The 27388-nt window shown below is 31.3% G+C and overlaps 1 protein-coding gene across 1 annotated transcript; it reads left to right on the top strand.

The window, feature by feature from the left end:
• Nucleotides 1–490: 490 nt before the first annotated feature.
• Nucleotides 491–25841, top strand: LOC107441863 (SPARC). The gene is made up of 8 exons (XM_016055255.5): nucleotides 491–721; nucleotides 13544–13642; nucleotides 15157–15268; nucleotides 15955–16070; nucleotides 18528–18666; nucleotides 20572–20782; nucleotides 22835–22983; nucleotides 25575–25841. Exons 2-8 carry the CDS (start codon nucleotides 13571–13573, stop codon nucleotides 25619–25621), a joined length of 846 nt encoding a protein of 281 aa, XP_015910741.1. The 5' UTR covers nucleotides 491–721; nucleotides 13544–13570; the 3' UTR covers nucleotides 25622–25841.
• Nucleotides 25842–27388: the final 1547 nt, after the last annotated feature.

Here is a 27388-nt window from a genome sequence, read left to right as displayed (position 1 = left end):
TCTTTTTAGAAACGTGTTCGCTTCGTTTGCAATTGTAAACTCATACGAAAACTTCGATATTATCGCATGAAACAAAATCCGAAAACTGCACTGAATTTTAAAAGCCGAGTAGGGGCGGACATTTATAATTCGAAGCTACGTGCATTGTTACATAAATTAGTGGGAAAAAAATAATAAAGGCGAATCAATTTTCGAATGCAACAACTGAACTAAATATGTTCTTTTTCAAAACGTGTTCGCTTCGTTTGCAATTGTAAACTGATACGAAAACTTCAATATTATCGCATTAAACAAAATCCGAAAACTGCATTGAATTTTAAAACTATAGTTGGGACGGGCATTTACTAATCACGGAGCCAGTCTCAATCACTACTACACACCCTTATGCTTGTTCGAATAATATGATGGTAATGAAGATTATCCACTACCGTTTTTTTAAAAAAATTCCACCGCCTTCTGGAGGCCTCTTATGACTCAGATGACGTCCTATGTCATAGGTCAAGTCAAAATGCTAGTAGAAGAAGAGGATTATGAAGAAGCGGGGGTTCATCAAAAATATGAAGGAGAAATTTTGGAGAAAAAAAGCAGCGATGGAAGTCCGAGGTCAGAGACGTAAACACGTGACACTCTGGAGCTTTTTGGATTGAAAGCGGCATTCTTTAATTAGAACAGTTCCTCTACTTCTGTGGTGGAGCACTCCATCTTTACATCGTCTGAGAAAGTGAGTATTGTTTTCATGTTTGGTAAACAGGGCGTAATTTGCTAACAACCACATGCAAATTTTAACGGAAAAATATTAAATTTAATTTAGTTAATGAAATGCTTAATTCAGGGTGGTAAACGCATTGTTTACTTACTGTTATAAGTTGTACTCTGCTGAATCCTTACAAAAAAATTTTATGTTTTTAATTATTTTTTTAAAGTTACAGAGAATTCCTTTATATGCAATATATATATATATATATATATATATATATATATATATATATATATATATATATATATATATATATATATATATATATATATATATATGATATTTGTAAGTGTGTTTATATATATATTAGCGACAATATATTAGTGGTTTGTAGGAATAAAAAGTTTAACAATTAAACTAATAAAATTATTGTAAGTTAATATATTTATGTTTATGAAAAATTAATATTTCGGAAATTAAATTGCAAGTCATTATTTTTGAATCAGCTTATTTAAAAAGCTTACAAAATATAAAAACATAACTTTAAGTGTTTTGAGGAAAGGGGCCACACAAAAAAAATTGTCCTGAAGCCCATAAAATCTGTGCCTGGCCTTGTCTTTACATTGAGACATTCAAAGTTTAGAGTAAAGAGAATGAGAAAAATATTAAGAGCAAACGGAGAAACTATTTTTTTTCGATTTGACAGATACAATACAAATAAAATGACCAAGGATCGTATTATTATATACGATCAAGAAAATTATTATTATTTTCTTTTATTAGAGATGTAATTGACCTACGACAGATTCAAGATGGGGACGTTATAAATAAAAAGATCGAAGATCGTATTATTATAAATAATCGAGGAAACTATTTTGGTTTGATTAGAGTTTTAATTGACCTACGACAGATATATTCAAGACAAGAACAATAAAAATAGAAAAAATCGAGATAGTAGTATAATAAACGATCGAGGAAACTATTTTAGTGTGATTAGAGATATAATTGACCTACGATTAACTCAAGATGGGAACAATACAAATCAAATGTTGCATTTCCGGTAAATTTTTTGATTGCGTATCGTTTTTGATACAAATTTTATGAAAGTTAAAAAAAAAATGAATAGCATGCTATAAGGTATCATACAATACAGATTCTGTTAAAATTCTTGCAGGTTAGAGCTTTGATCATGTCTTCAGAATTAAGGATAACTTTTTTAATTTTCAACGAAGCCATTAAAGTAATTGAATCACATATTAAACGAAATTCAATGTTGGTGAATATTTTTGATTTTGTGAAATCCCAAATCAGGGTTTTATTTGAAAAAGGTGAAGAGCTAATTTAAACAAAATAAAATGAACAACTAATGCTAGTATGAAATAGTTCACTTTATTCCAATTTTTAAATAATGTTAAAAATATCTCGATTTAAATTTTGTTGTTCTTAACATTAGAAATTTGTAAAAATTTTTAAAAAAATGCATTTAAAAACTTTTTTAATGAAACATTCTAAAATCTTGCTTTGAAGTAATATCACTAAAATGTCGTAACTGATGCCGCTTCTGGCCCACAAATCGACCCTAGCAACAATTTCACCTTGGCCCCAGTTAGGAAATATATGAACATGCACAAAGAGACCATTATTGGGATGTCTCGATTTTTAAATATTGGTCCTATATAGGGCCATTATCGGCTGAATAATGAATATAAAATATCGGGTGAATCTGACAATTCTATATAGGGCCTTTATTTTCTGTAAGATATCGGGTGAATAGGACAATTCTATATAGGGCCAGTATTGGTTGTAAAGTGGCTGTAAAATATCGGGTGAATCTGACAATTCTATATAAGGCCTTTATTGTCTGTAAGATATCGGGTGAATAGGACAATTCTATATAGGGCCAGTATTGGTTGTAAAGTGGCTGTAAAATATCGGGTGAATCTGACAATTCTATATAGGGCCTTTATTGTCTGTAAGATATCGGGTGAATAGGACAATTCTATATAGGGCCAGTATTGGTTGTAAAGTGGCTGTAAAATATCGGGTGAATCTGACAATTCTATATAGGGCCAAAATTAAAAAATAACTGTCCTTTGAACCCTTATTTAGCCAAGATTCGTACATATTGGTCCAATGAGGGTTTTGCTGCTGGGGGACTCATACGCAGACACTATATAAGAAAGACGAACCAGATATCAGTTGATTGTGAAAAATATTTAATTTATAAAGTAACTGTTAATTAAAAAAGTTTTATATTTACACTGTTTTTCAAAGATAAATAAAACACGACTGAATTTTTCTTAAAAACTTTTAGGCGTCTAATACATTTTTTAAAATTTATTATTTAAAATTAACTGTGCTTATTTCAATAAGTTCCTTAAAAATATTTATTGAAATTTAATGACATTAAACAGTTTTAAGATCAAATGATTAATTCAATTCAAAAAATATTTTATAATTTCCTTTATTTATAACTATAAAAATGTGTAAGAACGTATTTTAAGAATTTTATGTATGTTTTAGTATATATTTATTATAGTAAAAAAATAAATTATATTTCTTTTACTGCCTACATAGCAAATTTACTTTAATATAGCCACTTGCGACGACAAGTTAGTCTATCTCTATGAATACCCCTTTTTCTAAATCCTCTTTGGTCTTTGATATCATGACAATCGTGTTATAATCATAAATCGAAAATTCAAAAATAGTTTGGAAAACAATATAAACCAGCGTATTAGTGTTCAAATTATCTAAATTCAAATTGAAAATAATAAATAAGTATTCAAACTACAAATCATTTGATTTTGTTTATGATATAAATAAACGTGTTATTCAAAGCTAAGATTTGATTGAATAAATTTAATTTAGGGATTGAAATCCCAAATTAGATGGAACTTGAAGAATTTAGTCTAGTTACTGATAAGAATCAAATTATTCGAATCAACTTGACCTTAATTAAAATCAGTTAAAAAAAACACTTTTCAAATCAACTAATTACTTCAGTTTTTCATTCGATTTTTTTTAAGTTCTTATAGTATTCTATATCTTTGATTTCTACTTTTTATCTAACATATTAAAATTTGACCAGATTAATTTGTTTAGAACAATTTTTTATTGAGAAAAATAAATAACTCAAGCTGCTCTAAGTCTAATTAACTTCCGCTCCGTGACAAGGCCAGACATCCAAATCCCACGCAGAAATGTTGTCTTTAGCAGACTATGAAAGAAACACTGTATTCCAAAATGCTGAAAGAAACCAACAAAAAAAAAAGAGCTGATGAAAACGATGATGTGTGGGAAAAGATGGACTTCTCATTCCAGCAACTGTGACGTCACTTAAAAAAAGAAAAATGATAATAAACAGATGCGTCTGTTGTATACTTAAAATATATTTTTTCCCGCATAAACACAAGTGCATCGAGTAAAAATATCCACTATTTCTTTTGTTAAGGTTCTCGACCACAATTTAGAGCTTCATCAAGGAGAAAGAGTCTCGTGAAAAATATCCTGTATTTATTTTTATGTAAAATTTCTCTTCAAGTATTTAGGACTAGACCAAAAAGTGAACTTCATTTTAGATGTAGATCACGAAAGAAAAATTTTGATCAAACAAGCAGTTAATTCATTTCGTGTAAATTTTACCCATAAAAGAAATTATAATAAGTGTTTTGGCGCAAATCGCTTTCACATTTCTTTTTCTGTTTCTAGTGAACCATTACAGTTGGTATTCAGAGCAAAATTCTTTGTTTTATAGATCAAAATTTGTTTTCTTTGAGAGCCATTGAAAATTATTCAAAACCTACAAAAAAGTATGAGTACCAAAGATATATACTGTGACTTAGATTTTTTTTTTATATACACCGAAGAGCCATTACATTATGACCACCCTGCTAATAACATGTAGGACCACCTTTAGCCCTCAAAACTGCTAGCACCCGCCGTGGCATTGATTCCACAAGGTGCTGATAGGTAGTCTGAGGTATCTGGTACCAAGCGCTCATCAACTGGTTCTGCAATTCCCTCACATTGCGAGGAGGTAGCGTGGTAGCACGAATTTGGTTTTCCAAGTAGGACCACAAATGCTCTATTGGATTAATGTCAGTTGAATTTGGGGGCCAAGACATGAATTGAAAGTCACTGGAATGTTCCTCGAACCAATCCATGACGATTCGACCCTTATGACATGGTGCATTATCCTGTTGGTAAACACCATCCCCCGCAGGAAAAACTGTTGCCGTGAATGGGTGAACCTGGTCTGCAACTATGTTCATGTAGCTTACAGACGTCAGGGATTGTTCCATGAGGATTATGGGTCCAAATGTGCCCCCTGAAAACATTGTTCCTGGGCGAGAAACCATGAAAACCATTGTTATAGATGGAGGGTGGTCATAATGTAAAGGCTCTTCGGTGTACATAAATTAAAACAGCAGAACTTCCAAACGTTATTAAATGTAAACTTCACCTTCTTCAGCTAAAACCACACATTTTATTTTGCCATTACAGCCTTACCATAGTGTTTCCAGACACTCCGGAATCCCCTGTTACCGCATTGCTTAACGTTATAATAATAATAACATTATAACGTTATAATAAAGAACGTTATAATAATATATTCATTAAATAGTGAAATTTTGAAGGGAAATAAAGATGCTAGTCTATGAAGTTTATACATAGGGTGCTTATGAAACTTATAGTACACTGTTTAACATTATTTAACGTTTCACAACATTCGTACAGTGCGAAAAAATAAGAGAAACGGACCAAGTGACTCCTGAGAATCGAATCTTCACGTACTAGGCTAGGACTCAATCTTAATGCATCGAGGGGGTGACTTAAAATATGCTAATTGATTGGTGCAGAAGATAAAATATGAGTTACGAAATCAGACACAAAAACGTACTTCTCTGAATAGACATGTCTTTTTTTCCTCGAGGGATTCGGTTTTATTTGTCTCCCAAAATATAGGAGGTAGCCGCAATGTGGGAAATATGATTCCAATAGTTTGGTAAGGACAGCAGTCAAATGCTTGGTCCTCTTAATGTCAATTTATACTTTTTGCGTATACTTTTTAAGCGAATTGAAAAATTTCTGCACACAATTATAAAATTCATTTTTCTTAACATACAGAAAGAAGAGGTCTAATTCTATGCAAAAAATAATTTGTGATGATTATTTAATATTTTTATTATTTTAACTAATAACAGTAGAAAAAAAATTTAATTATAAGATATAGAATTTTTTACATCATTTGAAAAAAAAATTTATACAATAAAATACAAAATTTTAATGACATCAGTCGAATACTTCCTGAGAAATCGAATTTTAAAAATACGACTTTTTTAACCCCTCGAACCGTTGAGATTGAGTCCTATGAATCCTGAAAGTGAAGATTTGATCATTAAATCAAATTATTCAAAGTAGTTTTTTTTTTTCTTTTTTTAACGCGTGCACTGTATATACAACTTCAATTAGAGTAAACAACAATTTGTATATCAACAAAATGGGCCTACTCTTCAAAGTTATATTCCTGTCACACTGCAGTTCTATAATCCTATATATCAGATTAAAAAAAAATTCTAAAAGAAAATAGATCTCAAAATTTATCATTTTCCTCTACGTTAATATTACAAACCTATAAATAAACTTATGAGATGGTTCAATAAAAATTACGCTTTTCAGAAGAAAAAAATTAAGAATTCTCAACATATAAACTGATGACAGCACGGTAGATCAGATAGACTGTAAGACATACGTTTCGTCCAACTAAGACAAAAGATTCGATATACAGCAACATTCCAATATGCTAGTTTTGATTCAAAATAGAATCTAATTTTACTCCTTCCAGAAAGAAAATATTTTATTATATAATACATCTTAGATTCTCAACCTTTTTAACGTTGCCGCCCCCTTAAGGAGCAAAAAGCATTTCAACCACCCCCTTCGTGAAAATCTAGTTATTTAGAGTATGGGGACGGATGGAGGTGTGCTGAATTATAAGAAGCAACATCTTTAAGCAATCTTTTTACGCTTTAAATTTGTTTGTTTTTTTAAAAAAAATAATGTGTACATTAACTCTATAATTTTCTCATGGCAGGTAAACGCAGTCCGTTTGTTATGATCAAAATAAATACGTTTAAGGAAAAAAAATACAACAAAGAAACCTATGCTTAAAAAATGATTTATTCTTAATTAGATAAATAAAAAAACACCCAAAATTTTTTTAACAGTAAAAAGAAGTATCAACTAAACATTCAAGTAACTATGTTGGTGGGATGATTGTACTTAATGGTTCAGAACCAATTTCTTAACAGTCGGTTCAATACTTTTAGATGAAGACGCAAATACACTAGCTGCACAATTTCGAGTCGATTTCTTCTTATCGTGACAGAATCTGTAACAGCACTGAATCCACGTTCGACAAGTTAGGAGGAAGGAATGGCAATTAAAAAATTTTTAAAGGTAGTCTACAGTCCAGGATAGAGACAACTGACGTTACCTTTAAGCAAAAATTGTGTGAGACGATCACCATTTTAAAGTTTCATTAGTTAAAACTTCGACCAAATCTGAACCTCTGCTGTTTCAATATTCACAAAAGTGTTCAGAACCCATAAGCCCATTGAGGCACTTCTAGGGAACAAAACATCTTTAAAACGGTCAGAAAAGTCCATGTGCAAAGAGTCAAGGTGTTGAGAATATTCTTGTGCATCATCAGAGCGAATTTCTCCTGCTTGGCTGAACTCATTCCAACCAAAATTCTGCTTCCACAAAATGAGCTTTTTTAAGAAGGCAGAAATAACTGATTTTGTAGGGATCAAATTGAGCTCGTTGTCTTGAAGATGTAACTTATTACCCTTAAATTTTACAGATAAATCTGCCTAAGTCTTTCTTAAATTCCAGCAATCTGTCTCTCAGAGATACATCTCTGTTTCCGAAGAGTCGAAAAGATTCCAATGCCTATTGAGACAGAAGCTTTTGGAAAACCAGCGAATCTCGCTGTATAGTAGCAAGCGATTGAATTCTTTATTGTTATTCTTACACAGCTGTCTGAATAATCAATCGTAGAGAGCATTACTGTGAATTTTGTTCACAGCAGACATGGCATATTGCAATGATTTATGCGAACAGTCGCTGAGATTTTTTCCTACTAAATGCTATCTGTGAATCACGCAGTGAACAGCTAAAAATATCAGGTACCTATCTTTCCAAAAGGGCGATGTCGGCCCCCATTGCATGAGCCTATCAGTGGCAATCGACATAATATTCGCAAGAGGAATGTTTTTCTCTTTAAAATGGTCTTTGACAGTATTAAAAATAGATTTACCTTTGATATCTACAATCAAGCTTCTTGCAAAAAGCATATCTTGAATAATTTTTCCTATCTTTACAAACCGGACCTATGCCTACAGTAGACTCTACATTACCTGGCAAGGTTGATTCATCAACTTGAAGGGAAAATTCGTTGGATATCAAAAGTTTGCATAAAGAAATTTCAACGTCTTCAGCCATCTCAACATTTCGTCGCTGCACTGTATCGTTGCTTATGGGATATTTTTTTATCACAGTGGATGCAGCTGGATGGTGTAAAACTATTTCTAAACTGGCAGTATCAACTCTGACAACCGGCAGTATCAACTCTGCTCCGATGGTATGAGCTTTCCCAGATTTAGCAATAAGTTTTGATATATTATAAGAAGCTATCAAACTATCGTCGCATTTTTGTGATGAGGTTACTAGTAACCCTGAGACCGAAGATGCCTTCAGAAACATGGAAAAAGATATTCATGAAAAATGAAAAATCTTTATTTTGTTTCTCAGGATGCGTTTTTTTTTTTTTTTTTTCAAATGCTCCTGCTAACTGTAAGATTTCATTACCTCATTAGATAAAACTTAACACAAAGTAAACATATGGGTACAAAGTAAACACATGGATAGTTGAGAGTTCAACAATGATTGAACAAATCCCAACTTCAAGAACGTGGCACTGTATTGATGACACTTCTTTTTCTTAACCGACATTGTTGGTGGCAGCAAAATACAAAGCATAACAGAAAATCAAATATTTCTCAAAATTAATAAATAATTTATGATAAAAACTAATTCGAGCACGTACCAGGCCAAGTAAACTATGAGATCTAATCGAAACTGGAGAGAAAACCGTAAGGAAGATAACGAAAACCATCATAAGAAATACGGGTCAAATCAAAAATTCATACTGAAAGCGCATGCACTTCAATTTCCACCAAATGACTTGAATGAGTCAGAGGCAAAAACTACTGACTCATGTGCTAAACTGTGTTGGCTCGAATCGGAGAATAGGAGTTGTTTAAGTTCGCTTTATTGATGTTACAAATGGTGTATCGGATAATCTTTATTTATTATATTAATTTAATCTTTTTTTCTTTAATATTAATTTTAGATTAATTTTATTTATTAAATAAATCTTAATTTAATAACTTTTTTTGTTTTAAAATTGAATTTAAATGACAAAACATGCTCATCGCCCCCCCTACAGTCCAAAACATATCCAACGCTCCCCTACCGCCCAAAACAAGTTCACCGCCCCTCAGCATACTCCCAACGCCCCCAGGGGGGCGATATCGCCCACGTTGAGAAACAATGTAATACATTTTCTAACTTACTAATTTGCATTAAAAAAGAAATGAGGGTATTTCTTAAGGTTACTTTGATTTTTTTTTAATGCTCGGTTTTGTTTCGTTTTATCCGAATTCATTGATTTAAATTCATTGAATCTGTAATGTTTTACCTACCAAAATCTCAAATAATATGAAATGGCACTTCAATTTGGAAAGTGAATACTTGAGAACAGAAGTTCCCAAAAATTGTCCCGCGGAACCCTTGGATTCAAAGGGAGGAATGAGTTTCATGAGTTGGACTTGTTCATGATATGCAAAAACCCATAATGCAACAGGAACATCATTCCTATTATGCTACAGGATTAATCCATCTCGGAATTCGTATGACAGAAATAGTAGTCTGTGTACGCTAAGAAAATGAGGTGAAGAACATAGGCTTAGCGTGAGGGCGGGTTCCCTTTTTGTTTTTGGAAAACTCATCGTTTATTTAAAGTGTTATGTATATATGCATGTTTATTTTTATATGTGTATATATTTCTACATAAATGTAAGCATAAAACTTAAAATAAACGAAGAGTTTAAAAGCAAAAACTGCCCCCCCCCCCATTCGCAACATTCTGGTGAAGAAAGTTGATTGCATATTGTTGAACAATCAATTTCCAGAACTATAAAATTCGAAAACCACTGCTTTACAGCATTTATGTCATCGGTGTTATTTCTATTTGAATCTAAATGTTCCTCCGCCGTAAGTAAAATTACACAAATTTTACGAGAATTACGATGAATGTTAAATACCATCCATTTAGAAGGAGAAAAAATAGAAGTGCAACTTGGAAAAAATAATCTCAATTTCAATCTGTTGTATTTAGAATGTTTTGATTTCGTCAAATTAAACTATTTTAGTTTAAATTGAATGAACGAAACTATGTACTCGAGTGTTATCATTTCTAGACAGTTCAAGGCCATGTTCGTAAACAAACATGGACGATAGGCTGTAGTAATTTTATTATCATTAAATCATCGTTTAAATAAATATTTAACAATAACGCGTGCAACTCAGATAAAGGAAATTGTCTTCATTTTCGATTAATTGCTGCTTCTTATTGACAAATGATCGTCTGCAAAGCATAATTATAAAATCCGTGATAAACGAAGTACTATACAGATAAGAGCTCGTAAAATAATAAAGAAACATTCTCGAACTCCAGTTTTGAGGTCTAATAGCGCAAAAGCAGGATTATGGTCCTCAAAAACCAATTTATTATCAACTGAGGCTGGGATATATTTTTAGTGGGCAATCGCGTCGGCAGAATAATATAAAATGGGGTGCAGCCCTCTAACAAACTATCACCCCATCCCCCCCAAAAAAATATTTAAAATATTCTGTTATTACATTTTGTTTTGTTATTACATTTCATGTGTCAATTTCTTCATTGTTAACAAGATATTTTAAAAAAATTACGAATTTCTTTTACTTGCAAATTTTGCCACGAGAAACTGTACTGATAGTGCTGCCATAGCTACTAACTTTGAAACACAAATAACTACAAACAGTAGTTTCGTATACTAACGTGTTTGTGCACGCTTAACATTGGTATTTATTGTGTTGATGAAGTTTTACAGTAGTGAGAAGTCAGTTTGTGTTATACACCTTTGTTAAACTAAATAACTAATAGAAAATATAATATTATTTATATTTTGTTAAATGAAATTTAAAAATATAGCTTAGATATCTGCCAAGTTTGTGCGTGTACATAAGAAAAGAATCAAAGATGATTCAGAATTCATTGAAAAAGTTATAAACAGATTTGGACAGCAAACAAGACGATTACAATTCTTGTTTGATTAAACAATTTTTTAATTGTTATGTATCACTAATTACTTAATTATTTGTTTTTGAATGAAAATATTTTTTATAAAAAAATTTAGAACAAAATTGTTTTTCTGTATCTTTTTAATTGTTTAAAAAAAAAAAAGCTAGGGAGGGTGCACCCCGCTGCCGGCGCCCTAGTTAGTGTGAGTAAGCTTGGAAAAAAAAGTTGTTGAAAAAAAAAATTCAAAATATCAAAATGAAGACAAATTATTGGAAGAGAACTTCTCCATTGCGTAATCCTAAGTCATCTTCTCATAATTTATTTTCATTTTGATGTTTCAAAAGTTTCTTTTCAGTATTTGAAACTTCGTGGCTTTCTCTAAGTTTGCCTGAACTTACTTTTTCTAAAGTTTTCATTTTAAATTAGTTATGTAGGAGAAAGAGAATTTGAGACGAAAAGTTTCTCTCGTAGTATGGCGTCCTCTTCATCTTCCCGCATCATGGCCCGACCAAATTCCGTTCCTAACGCTTTCGGCCTGGTTTACGGGTAGAGAAATGTCCGGACGTCGTTCCCAACATTGTGTCAGTTAAATAATTTGTAGTCCCTCCTTCGATTCGTATTGATCTCAATAGTGATTGGTTGGAGTTTGAAAATGTATATTAATTTGCACTATAAATTGCGAATTTTTTTTTATTAACTTTTGATTCGTATTGATCTCAATAGTGATTGGTTGGAGTTTGAAAATGTATATTAATTTGCACTATAAATTGTGAATTTTTTTTGTTAACTTTCGATTCTTATTGATCTCAATAGTGATTGGTTAGAGTTTGAAAATGTATATCAATTTGCACTATAAATTGCGAATTTTTTTTTATTAACTTTTGATTCGTATTGATCTCGATAGTGATTGGTGGAGTTTGAAAATGTATATTAATTTGCACTATAAATTGTGATTTTTTTTGTTAACTTTCGATTCTTATTGATCTCAATAGTGATTGGTTGGAGTTTGAAAATGTATATTAATTTGCACTATAAATTGTGAATTTTTTTTGTTAACTTTCGATTCTTATTGATCTCAATAGTGATTGTTTAGAGTTTGAAAATGTATATCAATTTGCACTATAAATTGCGAATTTTTTTTTATTAACTTTTGATTCGTATTGATCTCAATAGTGATTGGTTGGAGTTTGAAAATGTATATTAATTTGCACTATAAATTGTGAATTTTTTTTGTTAACTTTCGATTCTTATTGATCTCAATAGTGATTGTTTAGAGTTTGAAAATGTATATCAATTTGCACTATAAATTGCGAATTTTTTTTTATTAACTTTTGATTCGTATTGATCTCAATAGTGATTGGTTGGAGTTTGAAAATGTATATTAATTTGCACTATAAATTGTGAATTTTTTTTGTTAACTTTATTATTAATAACGATTCAAAAAGTATATATTAAAAGCAGTTATTGCTGAGAACCTTTATATATAAATGTACTTTTTACTCGTTTTTAAATATTTATTTTAATTGATGAGGGTTAGACAAATATACTGAACTACAGATTAATATCTGTCATATTATGTTTCTTTTTCGTTCAAAAATATCATTGTCACTTCATGTAAAAAGAAAAAAAGAAAAAAAACATTTATTTTTACTGTTAAGGCAGATAAATTGCAGTCGATTTCTTTTCTTTTTTTAAATCGTCATCGTTAGTCTTTTTTTGTTTTTTAACATAGGATATTTTTTTAAGGAGATGGGATTTTTATTTGTTTACTTTTTTATGATTTAAAAAATTGTTGGTGCGAAAACAAGTTCAGATTAGTGGATTTCAGAGATTTTGTAGATACCCGAGGCAAACCCCCCAATTAGTTGGCCTTGAAAAAAAAGGAGTGTAATAATGCAATATTTGCAAGGGCAAATAAAACTTATTAAATTTTAAATAATAATATTTATTCATGCAAAAATTAAATCCACATGCTGAATTCCTTCTTATGTAAATGCATGAGAAAATTAATGCTTTGTAAAAGTACCAACAAAAAATGTTTAGATTCTCTCAGATGTATAAAAAAAAATCTGCTTGAAAATCATCTTTATTTATTCACAAAATATTTCTTTTACGACAAGTAATTAATTGAATAAAAAATAAAATTTCTTAACAAAAATAATGTTAGTTTCAAAGTTCAACATACATTTAGAGTTTTGATGAACTGAGTAGTAGAATGGATACCCTGTTTGATTGAATTACTACCGTTGTTGCTTCCTTCGGCCCCTCTCATCCATATTCACGGTGGTCCATATTCACAAATTGTTTTTAAGAGCCAAAATATATTTTAAAAAAGGACTTTTTTTGTATTTATGTCCAGTTCCTGTACTAAATTGAAAATAATTTAACTTTTGCATCGATTTCACATATTACAGATTAATTTGAACTTTCTTTAGGTGAGATTGTTCCATTCAAGTTTAAACATGGAGCTACGAGGAATATTAATAGGATTAATACTTCTTTTTGCCGTAGCACAATCTAAGAAACTGCCACCAGTAAGTTTTCTTTTTGATAATTGAATTTGTTATAATAATTAATAGTTCATTTTTTATTCTACAATATTATTACTTTAATTATTTAAAATACCACATTTTACATTTAAATGTGCAAAAAATAAGAAAACTTTTTATTTATTTGTCAAAAAATAGGTCAAATGTACCATAAATAGAACTCAGAATATCACTTAGTTGATTTAATATCAAGTATATGAACATATATTTTGTTGCATATCTCCCAAAAATAGTGAAACAAATTTCTATTTCGATGGTTGGTCATATAAAGCTTAGTATAGATGAGGCTTGGGGTTCAAATTCGTCCTAAGACTTTCGCGCTGTTATCTTCGATTGATTTTTACGCCTGAACTTGAAAAACCGTGGCATCCAATATTATCATACTTATAGTATTGACAATATAACACGTTCCTTCAATTTAAATTTCTACGAAACAAACAACAAATGAATTCGGAAGACTACGCAAGCATGCTCACGATCTGTTAGAATTTATAAATAACAGAAAACGCTTAGGATTGGTAAAATTTTACGTGTAAATCTAAACACAAATCACAATAATAAAACTTCCTAGAATATTAAGTCTGCACACGTAAGCATAACATAAGTGATACTCCTCGTACATAAACAGAGGAATACGTAAGGAAGTTTTCTAAATTCCTTCCGGTTTTAGAAGCTTATTATTGTTAACATTAAGTCAATCATTCATTTGATACGTTTTACTGATCAACAAGTAAACATGACCAGCAATATTCAAAATCCTCGGGTGAAAACCGAAGAGTTAAAAATTTTATTTTTCACTTTAAAAAACCACAATGAATTTTTTGTTATTCCTTTTTTCTCTTATAAGTAGTGAAACGTTTTAATTTCGTTCTTTAAATAATAATCGATATATAATTAAATAAATAAATGACTTGGGGCAATGTAGTAAAAAGTGACACTTTAACCAAAGGCGATATTTTTATATCTAATTGTTCCCTAGTAGTGTTTAATTTATTTTTTAAGTAGTATTTAACCAGCTTCCATAATTTCCTCTGGAGAACTGCTCAATAAGCAGAAATATCTAATTTCATACATGAAATTCATGTATGAAATTAGATTACATAACTAATGCTCAGATTAAAGTAGATAATTAATTCTCTGCCTACACTTTGTTCTGAAGAATTTGAAATTATAGCCAGAAAACTGATAATTTTATTCTCTTATTTATCGTCTGCCGAAAAATAAATATTCGCTTTTTACAATCGATTGTATTTGATATATCAAAGCAGGTGATATTCATCGATACACTTTTAACTTGAATTAGCAAAGTCTCGTACTTGCATCTAAATGTGTATGGCAACATTTTAGCAAGCATTCGTGCCCAAATATAAGCATGTGCTTAAACTTAAGATCGGTTTCTGAATATGGTTTATTATTATGCTACCTTTTGCCCATCAATTATACTCTAGTATAAATTATTGTTTTATGTGTAGAGCCAATCTTTATTGTTTTATGTGCAGAGCCAATCTAGCGAAGAAAGGGACCAACTAGATCTTATAGCTGAGGATGAAATCTCCAATGAAGTAGACGAAGATAGTAAAGAAAATGAAGTTGGAGGTGGCTACACTCCAGGTACTTGCGAAATACTGTATAAACAGCTTAGAGCAAGTTTAATTATTTTTATTTTTTTTAAATTATCCCGTCCATTAGTTGTGCTACAATCTCCATATTTTTAAATGCTTAAAAAGAAAAATATTTAGTATTCTTAAAACAGTGCAAATACAGCTGAAAGAAGAACCTATTTTGAGTATAAATATTTCCAAGCACTCAACGGTCTTAAGGAAAATCTTCTACTTTAACTCGAATACGTTGATATTTGCTGCCAAAGTTCACGTTTCTTCATTAAAAACAATGCTATATTGGTTTTTTTTCGCTATTTGAAAGTGCAATCATTGGTTTCAACTAATTTGGTAAATAATATACAAAACATGCTTTGGAAAAATGCAAATAATTTATCTCTAAAATAGGGTAGGGGGGAATCAATACTTGTGTAAAAAAAAATTATTTTTATATATAAATTTAGAAATATTTATATAAAAATATATATATAAATTCCATTTCATAAATGAGCATGTAATGAAGAATACAATTGAGTAGAATGAAGATTTCGATTACTTTCTTTTTGGGATTGTAATTACATCGATAATAAATGTTTTGAAGCATTCATTACGCTTTTAAATAGATAGTTCTTTTTAGAATTATTTTTAACCAATCAGAAAAAATTTTTTAATTTCTTTTTATTTCACATTTTATTTAAGATCCCTGTCTTAAAGTTCATTGTGGACCTGGAAGAGTTTGTGAAGTAAATGACAAAGGTAAAGGACAATGTGTGTGCTTGTCACAATGTCCTGAAGAAACAGATGACAGAAGAAAAGTAAGTTATCCGAACCACAAAATTATTTTAAATTATTTGATACTATCTGATTCTTTTGGAACTATGAAACTGTTTAAAATAAAACTAGTCGCATCTATAAAACTGTTAAAAAAGATTTTTTTTTAATTTCGCAACCACAGAACAGTTATGAATAAAAATACTACTTAATTCTCTCACAATCACAGAACTTATTCAAACAAATATTATGCGTGATTCTCTCTAAATCTCAAAATAATAACAAATAAAAATACTACTTGATTCTCTCGCAACCACAGAACTTATTAAAACAAGTATGCGTGATTCTCTCGAAATCTCAAAAGAATTGCAAATAAAAATACTACTTGATTCGCTCGCAACCACAGAAGTTATTCAAACAAGGATGCTTGGCTCTCTCGAAACCTCAAAATTGTTTGAAATAGAAACAATTTAAAATATAACTACATGAAGTAACTATTTCAAATGCAACTACTTGAGTAGCTCACATCCACAAAACAGTTGCAAATAAAAATATTACTTGATTCTCCCACAACCTCAAAACCTATTCAAACAAGGATACGTGATTCTCTCGAAACCTCAAAATTATTTGAAATAGCCTCATGACCATAAAATAATAACCTTAATGTTATTTAAAAAGAAAAAAAAACTTTCTTACATTTACAAAACGTTAACAAGAAACCTAGGTATATATACATATATCTTAAGAAATGTTACATTTTGTTAGTAATGATCGATAACATTTTCGGTAATTGTATATTAACAAGTTATCGCTTACAAAAGTTATTGCTTAAATAGTTCATTGTGTAATCACCATGACTTCATCATACATTTCCAAACTCTACTATCATAATCACATTCGTCAGGCAATTCTAATGATTAATATAAAATTAGAACATTCTTAAACAACCTTGTATTTCGCAAGAGTAAAAATAAATATGAACCGTAAGATAAAAAAAAAGTTTCTTTTTACTTGCTTACTCTTTTACTAGGTAGACTATGCTCTTAATTTGAATCAAATTATGAGAATTATATTTAAAAATTTCTTGTGTGTCTGAAATTCTTTATCAACTGGTCAGAAAATATACACTGAGTGGCCAAATTATTATGACCACCTCAGAGTTTTATGCAAATGAGTTATTGCGTCACAGCGCTGCCGCTAGAGGGCAAGATAACCATAACACGGGAATGCTGGACAAGTGAGTCATCAGTTATACTGTGTTGCTTGCTCAGATATGGAAAAGAAAAGTGATGCAGCAGTTGTTAATGTGTACAAAGAATGGACAATCAAGCAAAAAATTGGGTCTCAACGTCAGACTTGCGGTCGTCACAGGGTACTGAATGCTCGATCAGACAGAAGGCTGGCCAGGGTTGTGCAGCGCAACAGGATAGCAACAGTGTGACAAATTGCAAGTGATCTTAATCAAGGAGCAACTGTGAACGGACTGTTCGACGCACATTGCGCCGTATAGGGTATGGAAGCAGACGACCTGTTCGTAAGTCTCTACTGTCTGTTTTAAATAAGCGCAGACGTCTCCAATTTGCAAAGGAGCACAAACATGGACAGTAGATGACTGGAAGTGGGTCATGTGGTTCGATGAATCATGATTTCAAATGCATCGCGCAGATGACAGGATGAGAATATGGAGAAAACAGCACGAAAGCATGGACCCCAACTGCATTGCCACGACACTTCAAGCTGGTGTTGGCAACGTTATGGTATGGGGAATGTTCTCTTGGTATTGTATGGATCCTTTAATTCCTGTACCACAACGCCTTAATGCCCAAGGGTATTTAAGTATCATCGCAGATCAAGTACATCCGTTTATGTCAATGGTGTACTCTGGCGGGGATGGATACTTCCAGCAGGATAACGCTCCTTGTCATAAAGCTGGCATTGTCCTCAGATAGTTCGAAGAGCATGACGGAGAATTTAACTTGCTTCGTTGGCCAGCACAATCCCCAGATCTCAATCCAATTGAGAATTTGTGGGATGAAATTGAATGGGCGCTCAGACAGATGGATCCAGTACCATCAAATTTGCAGGAATTGACAAGTGAAGCTCAGCGAGCATGGTCTGGCATACCTTCTACCACATACCAACATCTCATAGAATCCATGCTCAGACGAATTAAGGCAATAATACGCGCAAAAGGTGGCCCAACAGCGTACTGAAGGAGTGGTCATAATAATTTGGCCACTCAGTGTACATGATAAATACATATATTTTTCATTGCAATTTTTTATAATGTAATAGAATAGGATATTTTTCTGGCAATATCAGTCCGTCTAAAATTTTATATATTTTTTACTACAGATTGAGTTTGAGTTAAATGAGATTATTGACGCATTACAATCCAAATAATCTTTTTTTAATATACTTTTAATCACCAATTCAATAACTTAAATTAATTGTTTTACGAAATATATATGTTTTTATCAATATATATATTTACAAAATAGGTTTGTTCTAATCACAATGAAACATGGAGCAGCGATTGTGAAATCTACCGAATGAGATGTTTCTGCAGCGAAGATAAAGCGGAATGCAAAACTAAGAAATATAAGCACGTTCACGTTGATTACTACGGCGAGTGCCGAGGTTAGTATCTGAACACGTTGGTGGAGAAATAATAATTTTCTCTCTCGAGTAAGATGACCAAATTTATTCACCTTATTCCTGACAGTGGTATTAGCAGATGGCAGTACAATAAGAGGATAACTTCCTTTAAATTTTACGAATGCATTGATTTACACTAGAGCTCCTGAATTAAATTATAAGGATATATATAATATCCACTATAGAGGAGCCTTATTAATTTTTACTAATCTGAGCTGCTAGATGTTAAGAAAAAAAACTGCATGACTTCCTGTTTTTTTTTTTTTTTTTTTTTTTTAAGGTTTTTTTTTTAAGGTAAGAGTCCTCGAAAAATTTCATGATTTATGGAATATATTGATTTATATGTGCAACAATTTTTAAATTGATTTTTTTTTAAATTGATAACTAATATTAGGTGCAGAACCATTTTCATCAAAGTTAATTTCATTGCTAGGCAAGTTTGAAACATCATACAATATTCTAAAATTCTTTTATTCTTTGCTGAATTTTTAAACAAGTATGTCGTTTTCATCTTTTAATTTTAGTATGGTGTTTTTTAATGTTTTGTTTTCGTATTTCGTTTGCATTTTCTGTGAAACAATATTATCTTGTTTAAAAAATGAAAATAAAAAAACATGCACATTTCTGATTTTTTGATATTTTACTGCAAATAAAAAAAATATACTATATGTTTTCAGATAAACTTGGGGACAAAAGTTAAAATTTGAGAACATTTTCTGCCCTTAGAAAGATTAAAATTTTTTAAGGACAATCAATGAAATTTGAGGACGTCTAATCATGGTCACCTTACTCTTGAGAAGAATCAAGTTTTTAATTTTATTGTTTTACACAATTAAATACTGAAATACAAAGGATTTATTATATTTATGTTTCATTACTAGTTAATAAGCCTTAGTTTGGATTATAAAATTTTTGTCAATATATTACAGATAAAGAGTTATCTTTACCGATGCAGCATTACGAACGAAGTATATCCACTCACATAATGTAGTACAAAAGCGCTACGATTGGAGATTTTCGCACTCCTAACCTAAACCAAACTGAAAGCATTATGAACGGAGTAGATCTGATAGCTAATAGTTTATAAAAACAATTACCATTGAATAAAAACGTTAGTGTCTATTTTGGCAAAGGGAACACTTTTAGTTAATTTTCAAAATAAAAATTAAGAGAATTTTATGAACTTTATCTACGTGGTCAAACAATAATTCTGGAGAAGTACTGTGGGTTGGAATCTAAACTAACTACCAAACTTAGTTCATAGAAAAGGTCTTCAACATCTTATACCATGACAACGTGTCACTCAACATGCAGCAGCAAAAACTTAAAGTGGGAATTCCTCCAACACTTTATACATTCAAGTTTTTATCTGTTCTGTTTTCTGCTAAATAATTTGAAAAGCAGGATGAAATCTCTTATGCTGATAGAATATCTATATTATGATTATAGAATATATTGATTCTTAAACAAACTATATATATAAAATTATATTAGGAGATATCTTGACTTTAATCAACGTTATTTTTTAACAGTGCAATACTTTCTTTCTTTCTATTTTAATTTCCTATTAATGAATAGCAATTCATTTTAAAAGCATCGTTTTGTGGGTTCGCTATGCTACGGCAGAAAATAATACTTGCTATAGCAAGGAGAGGATAAAAGTGAGAAAGACATAAATAACGCAAATCTATGACTGGGAAAATAAGTGAATGGCATATTAGTGAATCAGCTAATAGGCGGGACTGTGAATCAGAATATCATGGAATCTACAAATCGGTTGGCGAATCTATATACTAATAAAAAATATATAGTAATTTAAATTTATGGTATAGGAGTTGAACGTATTTTACTCTTTTAACTTTAGATCTTTTCTTTCAATATATATAGAAATTCCCAGATGTAGTGATGAGGAGATGGAAGATTTTCCCAGGAGAATGAGGGAGTGGCTCTTCAACATCATGCAAGATTTAGCCAACAGGCAAGAACTGGACGATCCTTATCTTCAATTGGAAAAAGAAGCAGAGAAAGATTTAGCCAAAAGATGGGCCAACGCTGTTGTTTGGAAGTTCTGCGATCTGGATTCACACCCATTCGACCGGTAAAAACTTACACGAATTAAAACTTTTTATTTGAAACGGTGGGAAGACGTTCTTCCACGACTCGCAAATTTTCAATTGTTTTATTATTTAAAATTTCTTACAAAAGGAAATGTAAAAATTTCTCTTATCTTGCTTAGATGTAATCAAACAATTGTAACGATTCAAATATCTACATTTTATAACCGTCGTTGAACAGCCGACCCAATTTTTGAGTTTACAACTACTAATGTTCAACCCCGCAGCCTTGTAATTTAGAACACCATCTAGAAGACAAGGGAATTATTCTGGGTCAAGTATTGGGAAAAATCTGCCTTTATGGAGGACTTTTTGATGGAACTAACCTGCATTTGCGTTACATGGAGTGGAAGACTTCCCACGGTTAGCCCGACTGCAAGGGGACTTTAATCCATGATCCGTCTACCATTAGGGATATTTTACATCAGCAATGTGGTTGGTGCGAGCCGGGTGCAGAATTCGAACCCTGTTCACGTCATTGGAAGGCGAACGCTCTATCCCCCGAGCCGTGTGCTCATCAAATCTGTCTATTCCCTGGGCTCATCAAGTATCTATAAGCATTTTTTTTTCTGAAAAACTTTCACAAGTTTTCGTAAATCAGAATTTCGAATTTGTCGCTAAATCAGCAATAAAATTCAAAATCCGCTGAAGAACGGAATCATTTTCTTATAAGCAATTGCATATAAGTCTAGGTGAGAAATTATTAAAAGACTAAATTTTTTTCATTAAATATTACTCCTAATAATTACTACGGCAGTAAATGATACTTGCTGTAAGGAAAGGATAAAAGGTAGAAAGACCAAAATAACGCATATCTATGATTAGGAAAATAAGTGAATGACATATAGTAATGATTGGAAATGGGAATAGTTAATAAAAATAAGTAAATCAGCTTCATTTTAATACTTAAAAATTTTCATCGCATTCTGGTCACGGAAAGATTATAATAATTATTGAAAGACGATTTTTAAGCAGATGTTTTTCTACAAATGGGAATGTAAACAATTCGGAATTTATCGTAAATATTTATCATAGATAGTAAAGGTATGAATCTGTATGTCGTAAATGTGAAAAAAATATTTAAAGCACTTTAGAATATCGCCAAGGCGGTGCATAGAAGTATGTTTTTTGGAGATCGTTATCATTATCACAATATTTAAGAACATCAAGATAAGTTATAATCAAAATTCAAACAAAGATAGGGTATACGAAAACCACCTAAATAAAGCACATATAAAGAAAAAAATTGGATATACCTTACTTTTGATTCTATATAAACCTCCAAAGGATCTTTCGAGGAACGTTGTTTATAGAATCGAACTAAACGTCTGTTGCGCTTTTATTTTTACTTTATTCATGTTGTTATGCTTTATTCGTACTTTATTATATTAAAAAGAGCCGGGATAGCCTGGTCGGTAGGGCACTGGGCCCATGCCCGAGAGTTCGAACCACGTCGGTCGGCGTGTAAAGTGACTGATGCACGTTAAATCTGTCGAGTCGCATAAGTCCTCCATGTTCCCATAACAAATCAATACCTCTGGGAGTACTGGATTGAAGATCGATCGTTCTCTGATTTAGGTCAAAATTACAATCTGTGGATGAATGAAGGGATGTATGAATGGGTCCGCCCTATAAACGGGTGCGACGTATGGTGTGACAGAAGTCAAATTCTTGGCCATAGATGGCGCCACTAGAAAACAAGAGCAATCGCACCCCCTGCCTAAATAGGCATACGTCAACAACAACAACATTATATTAAAATACAATCAAGGCCTTAAAAAGCGGTTATTCGAAAGCAATTTTGTTTTAAAAAATAAAAAAATAAAATAAAAGCCGAACAACTGATACTTTTCACTATTAGTCAATAAAGATCAATGATATTAATAATAGTGAGATCAATGATAAATATTATTATTGATAAGATTGTGCTTATCAAGCGTGAATAAGATCAATAAAATTTCCACAAATTGTAAATCTACAGAATCATATGAGATTTAAAAATATGAGTTAGTGTAATAAATTTATCTTCTACATAGATCTGTGTCAAGGCACGAATTATTTCCAATCCGAGCTCCTCTACTGGCCATGGAACACTGCATAGCACCCTTCTTGGACAAATGCGACGCTGATGACGATCATCGCATCTCTTTGAAAGAGTGGGGACTCTGCTTGGGATTACAGGAAAGTAAGTTCAGCCGACTTGTTAAACAAAATCATAATTATACATTATCTCCAGTTAATTATTTAAAATTAAACAGTTCCTTTGTGCGAAACTTCGTCGATTTCATATGAAGGACAAAGATTCTAACAAGAAATCAGTTCCTTTGGGCGAAACCTCGTCGATTTCATATGAAGAAACTATAATTTTTACATAAAAAAAGCTTTATTTGAGCGAAACTTCGGCAATTCCGCATGAAGGACAAAGATTCTAACAAGAAATCAGTTCCTTTGGGCGAAACCTCGTCGATTTCATATGAAGAAACAATAATTCTTACATAAAAAAAGTTTTATTTGAGCGAAACTTCGGCAATTCCGCATGAAGGACAAAGATTCTAACAAGAAATCAGTTCCTTTGGGCGAAACTTCGTGGACTTCATATGAAGAAACAATAATTCTTACATAAAAAAAGTTTTATTTGAGCGAAACTTCGGCAATTCCGCATGAAGGACAAAGATTCTAACAAGAAATCAGTTCCTTTGGGCGAAACTTCGTCGACTTCATATGAAGAAACAATAATTTTTACGTAAAAAAGTTTTTTTTTTTTGGGGGGGGGGTGAAACTACGTTAATTTCGCATGAAGAGATAGAATATTCATAACTTCATATATATCTATGGTTTACAAATATTAATACAGAATGCATTTCAGTCAAAACAATTGCTTGCAACCTTATTAAAAAGAATAGGGGTGGAAAATGTGCTGACAACCCACTTCAGTTTTGAATTTAGTATGAAAATTTTCATGTTATATCCACCTCCAAGCCAGTTATGGGGTATTTAGTTTTTAATAAACAGATGTGGTTCACTCGCGTTAATGTAACCACAACCCACTTTCGAAATCAACGGAAAATATTCAATCACAGGCAGGTGATAACACATAACAGTAGGGCGTATACGAAGGGCGTCCGAGCGAATCGGAAAACATTGCAATTGTTACCGTAATGCAAAAAACGGGGCGATTTATCCAACTTCCAAAAGGGCATGATCTTTAGCTTTCGGGCCAAGAGTTTAAAATTTCCCTAAACGGTTTGTTTTATAAACTGTTCGCATGCCACCATGGCAAAAAATATACCGAGAGTGGCAAAATGATACTATCCCAAATCAGCAACGTGGCAAATAAGGTGAATCTCATAGATAACAGGGGTGAACGACGATTGCGGAGATGTGGTCGGGCGAATAGACGCGCAACCGTTGAGAAACTTGACCAAAGTGCTACTAACAGTTTCTCATCAACGACGATTCAGCTAACGTTGCTGCTTATAAGCAAGGCTCTGTAGTAGACGCCTGGTTAATGCACATTTGCAAACTGTTATTCATATTGGAAACGAAGGCTGGAATTTGCACGTCAGTACTGCAACTGGACGTCCAATAAGTGACGACAGTAAGTGATTTTACTGATGAATCACGTTTTATGCTCCATCTGACAGATGGACGTTGGCGTGTACGACATGAAATGTCTGAAAGCAATCAATTTGCTACAATTGCTGGAATTATCCAAGCTGGAGGAGTGCACTCATTATTGTAGAAGACAGGATGGATCAACCTAAGTACGTATCTGTCCTTTAGAACAATGCTCGCCCCTACATGCGAATTGTTTTTCCTCAGGATGATTTCTACCAGTAGGGCATTGCGACATGTCATACAACTCGCAATGTACGTGGATGTTCCAAAAATCACCAGGATAAGTTTACCGTACTCCTCTGGCCACAAAACTCTCCAGGCTTAAATCTAACAGATAATCAATTAAACCACCTTAATCTGATTGTATAGGAATGTACTACGATACTTTTCCTTTTCTTCATATTTTCCGTTTTTAATAAATAAAAATATTTTTAAAATTCCCATGATGCTTTCTTTTTTAAGTATGTTTAATGTAGTTTTCAGTTCCATATAGTTTCCCAACTTAAAAGATTTTAATCTATATGAAAATCAAGACAGAAACTAACGTACTTCCTTCTTCTATGATTCTCCAGACGCTAATGGTGAAAGCATGCGAAGTGTTGTCACAGATAGAGAGTTCTGTTCTACGCCACCTGTAGCCCATTTCAATCGCCAATTGAAACATTCAAGTTATTTCATAGCTATAACAAACAGAAAGTAAAATCCTAGTGTTATAAAAAACAGAGTGACTTTCCAATCCTTGTGTTTCTTGCCGCGTGAATGCACCCTATAAGCTCATACTCCTCTCTGTACCGTGGATTATTAATCTCTGTGGGAGGATTACTAATATCACCGCCATATCTATTAGCTATTTTACTTTAGAAATTATTTTACTTTTGCTCATTTTTAATACATTTGAGTCTTTCATAATGTTCCCTTATTTCTAAAATATGTTATAGTTTTAGAACTAATTACAGTTATATTTCCAAAAGTACAAATAAATCTATTTTCCAAAACAGTTATTAAGAAATTGTAAACATCTTTAAAATAGCATAAAAATATTTTTCGAGCACACCTTTCTTTCAAATAACTGTCATTGATTTGAAATACAACAGTTTAATATTTAAACTGTCTTATTTTCCAAAAATCAAAATTAAGAAATATATTTGATTATTTCAGATGAAATTGAAGACAAATGTGCAGAAATAAGAGATAACAATGAGTAATGATGAAATTAAACAAATTGCTTATGTGCAATGTACTCACTGCCTGAACGTTGATTCTCGGTGCTATATTGTAAAGTGGAGTTTCTGTGAATCATGTGCCAAATTAATGTCTGTTGTGCCTTTGCAAATTTGTCTAATTTATCTTTTTATACAAATTGTACTATCAATGTTTTGTCATTTCAAATTTTAACACTGTGGATTACTAAATGTTTATTTCCTATTGTCTGATATATCCATTTGCAATACAAAAATATAACACAAATTTAATGAATCTAACTGGTTTTTAAGTTTTTCACATTGCATAAGAAGCAATTCAATAAATAGAGCTATTCTAGAGCAAATAAATCATACACTAGTGTATTAATAAAATATATAAGCTAAAGTCAGACTTATATAAGGTTAAAACTATAGTTATATTATTAATAATTAGATAAATTAAAAAAGCATAATAATTTTAAGCTTATTGTTAATTTTGTCAAAAATCCCCAAACTTCAAGTTGGAATGAGAAAAAAGACCTAAAATTAAGAAATATTGGTAACCATAATTGACCATTTTCAACCATATAATAGATACCAAGATTTATAGTTCAATTCACTTTTAACCAAGGTGAGATTTATACTATGAGATAATGGGGAAATTTCTAGAAGTAGAAAAACTCAAGATTTATAGTTCAATTATCTAATACTGAATTTTTATTAAATTAAATATAATTTCAATACATCAATAAAAGATTTTTTAAAAAAATATGCGGAATTATTTATTAAGAGGACAGCCCTTTTCAAAGTACTCAATAAAGCTTAAAACAATTGCATCAGTATAAATGGCCCGTATAGATGATAATTAATTTTGTTATAATCCCAACAAAGGAACATAATTATCTACTAAATTCTGATATCTTTCATCACAGAGCTCCCATAAATAGTTAATGATGTGGAGCATAAAGTACAATACGCAAAATATGAACAAAAAGATTACTTAAATTAAAATGATGTAAAAATTTCTAAACCTTATAATTGAAACTTTTTTCTTTAATAATAAAAAAATATGCATATTTTGCTTAAAATTATCTTTGGTTAAACAAATTTTTAAATTTATAAAAAAAATATGTAATTCCTTCACATAGTTTTATAGACATATTGATATAAGCGAAAGTGAAATAGCATTATGGGGATCAGATTTTCAACAACACAGAAACTAATTTGATCATATATGCATGCTACATACTCCCATATTTTGAAAAAAGGCATGTTTATTCTGAGAATGTACATTTTTGTGTTAAATTTTGTAACTTAAAATATCATCCATCTGCCCATTTAAAAAAGCATATTCTTAGTTTAACCTTAGAAACATTAAGATTGCATTAGCATGAGAATATCCTATAATTAAATCAAAAGTATTAAGGTGTGTTTTTTATTTTGCTCACACAGGGTGCATAGTCAAATTTTTGAGCAAACTATAAATGTCTTAAAGGCACTTTTTAGGCAATTTAAGGGGTCACAGTACCCAAAAAATGACCAAAATATTGATATTTTTTTATTGCTTATAATAAAACTTCAAACTATTTGAAATGCACTGAAAAAGAAATCCTCTATCTGCATTTTTAAAAAAGTTATGAATGATTTTAGATTGATCTGAGACAGAAACTTGATAAGCAGGCAGATTTTAAAGTGCTTTTTCTCATAGATGATAATTTTGTGTTTTATTCTTAATTAAATCCCTAAGGAATTTTTTCTATTTAAGATCAAGCTTTGAAGTAAACTTTTTTA

The sequence above is a fragment of the Parasteatoda tepidariorum genome, chromosome 9 (genome assembly GCF_982258835.1).
Source record: "Parasteatoda tepidariorum strain Cologne lab strain chromosome 9, Ptep-v5.0, whole genome shotgun sequence".
Taxonomy (NCBI): domain Eukaryota; kingdom Metazoa; phylum Arthropoda; class Arachnida; order Araneae; family Theridiidae; genus Parasteatoda; species Parasteatoda tepidariorum.
The sequence above is the reverse complement of the archived record's forward strand: the minus strand, read 5'-3'. Positions and strand labels throughout refer to the sequence as shown.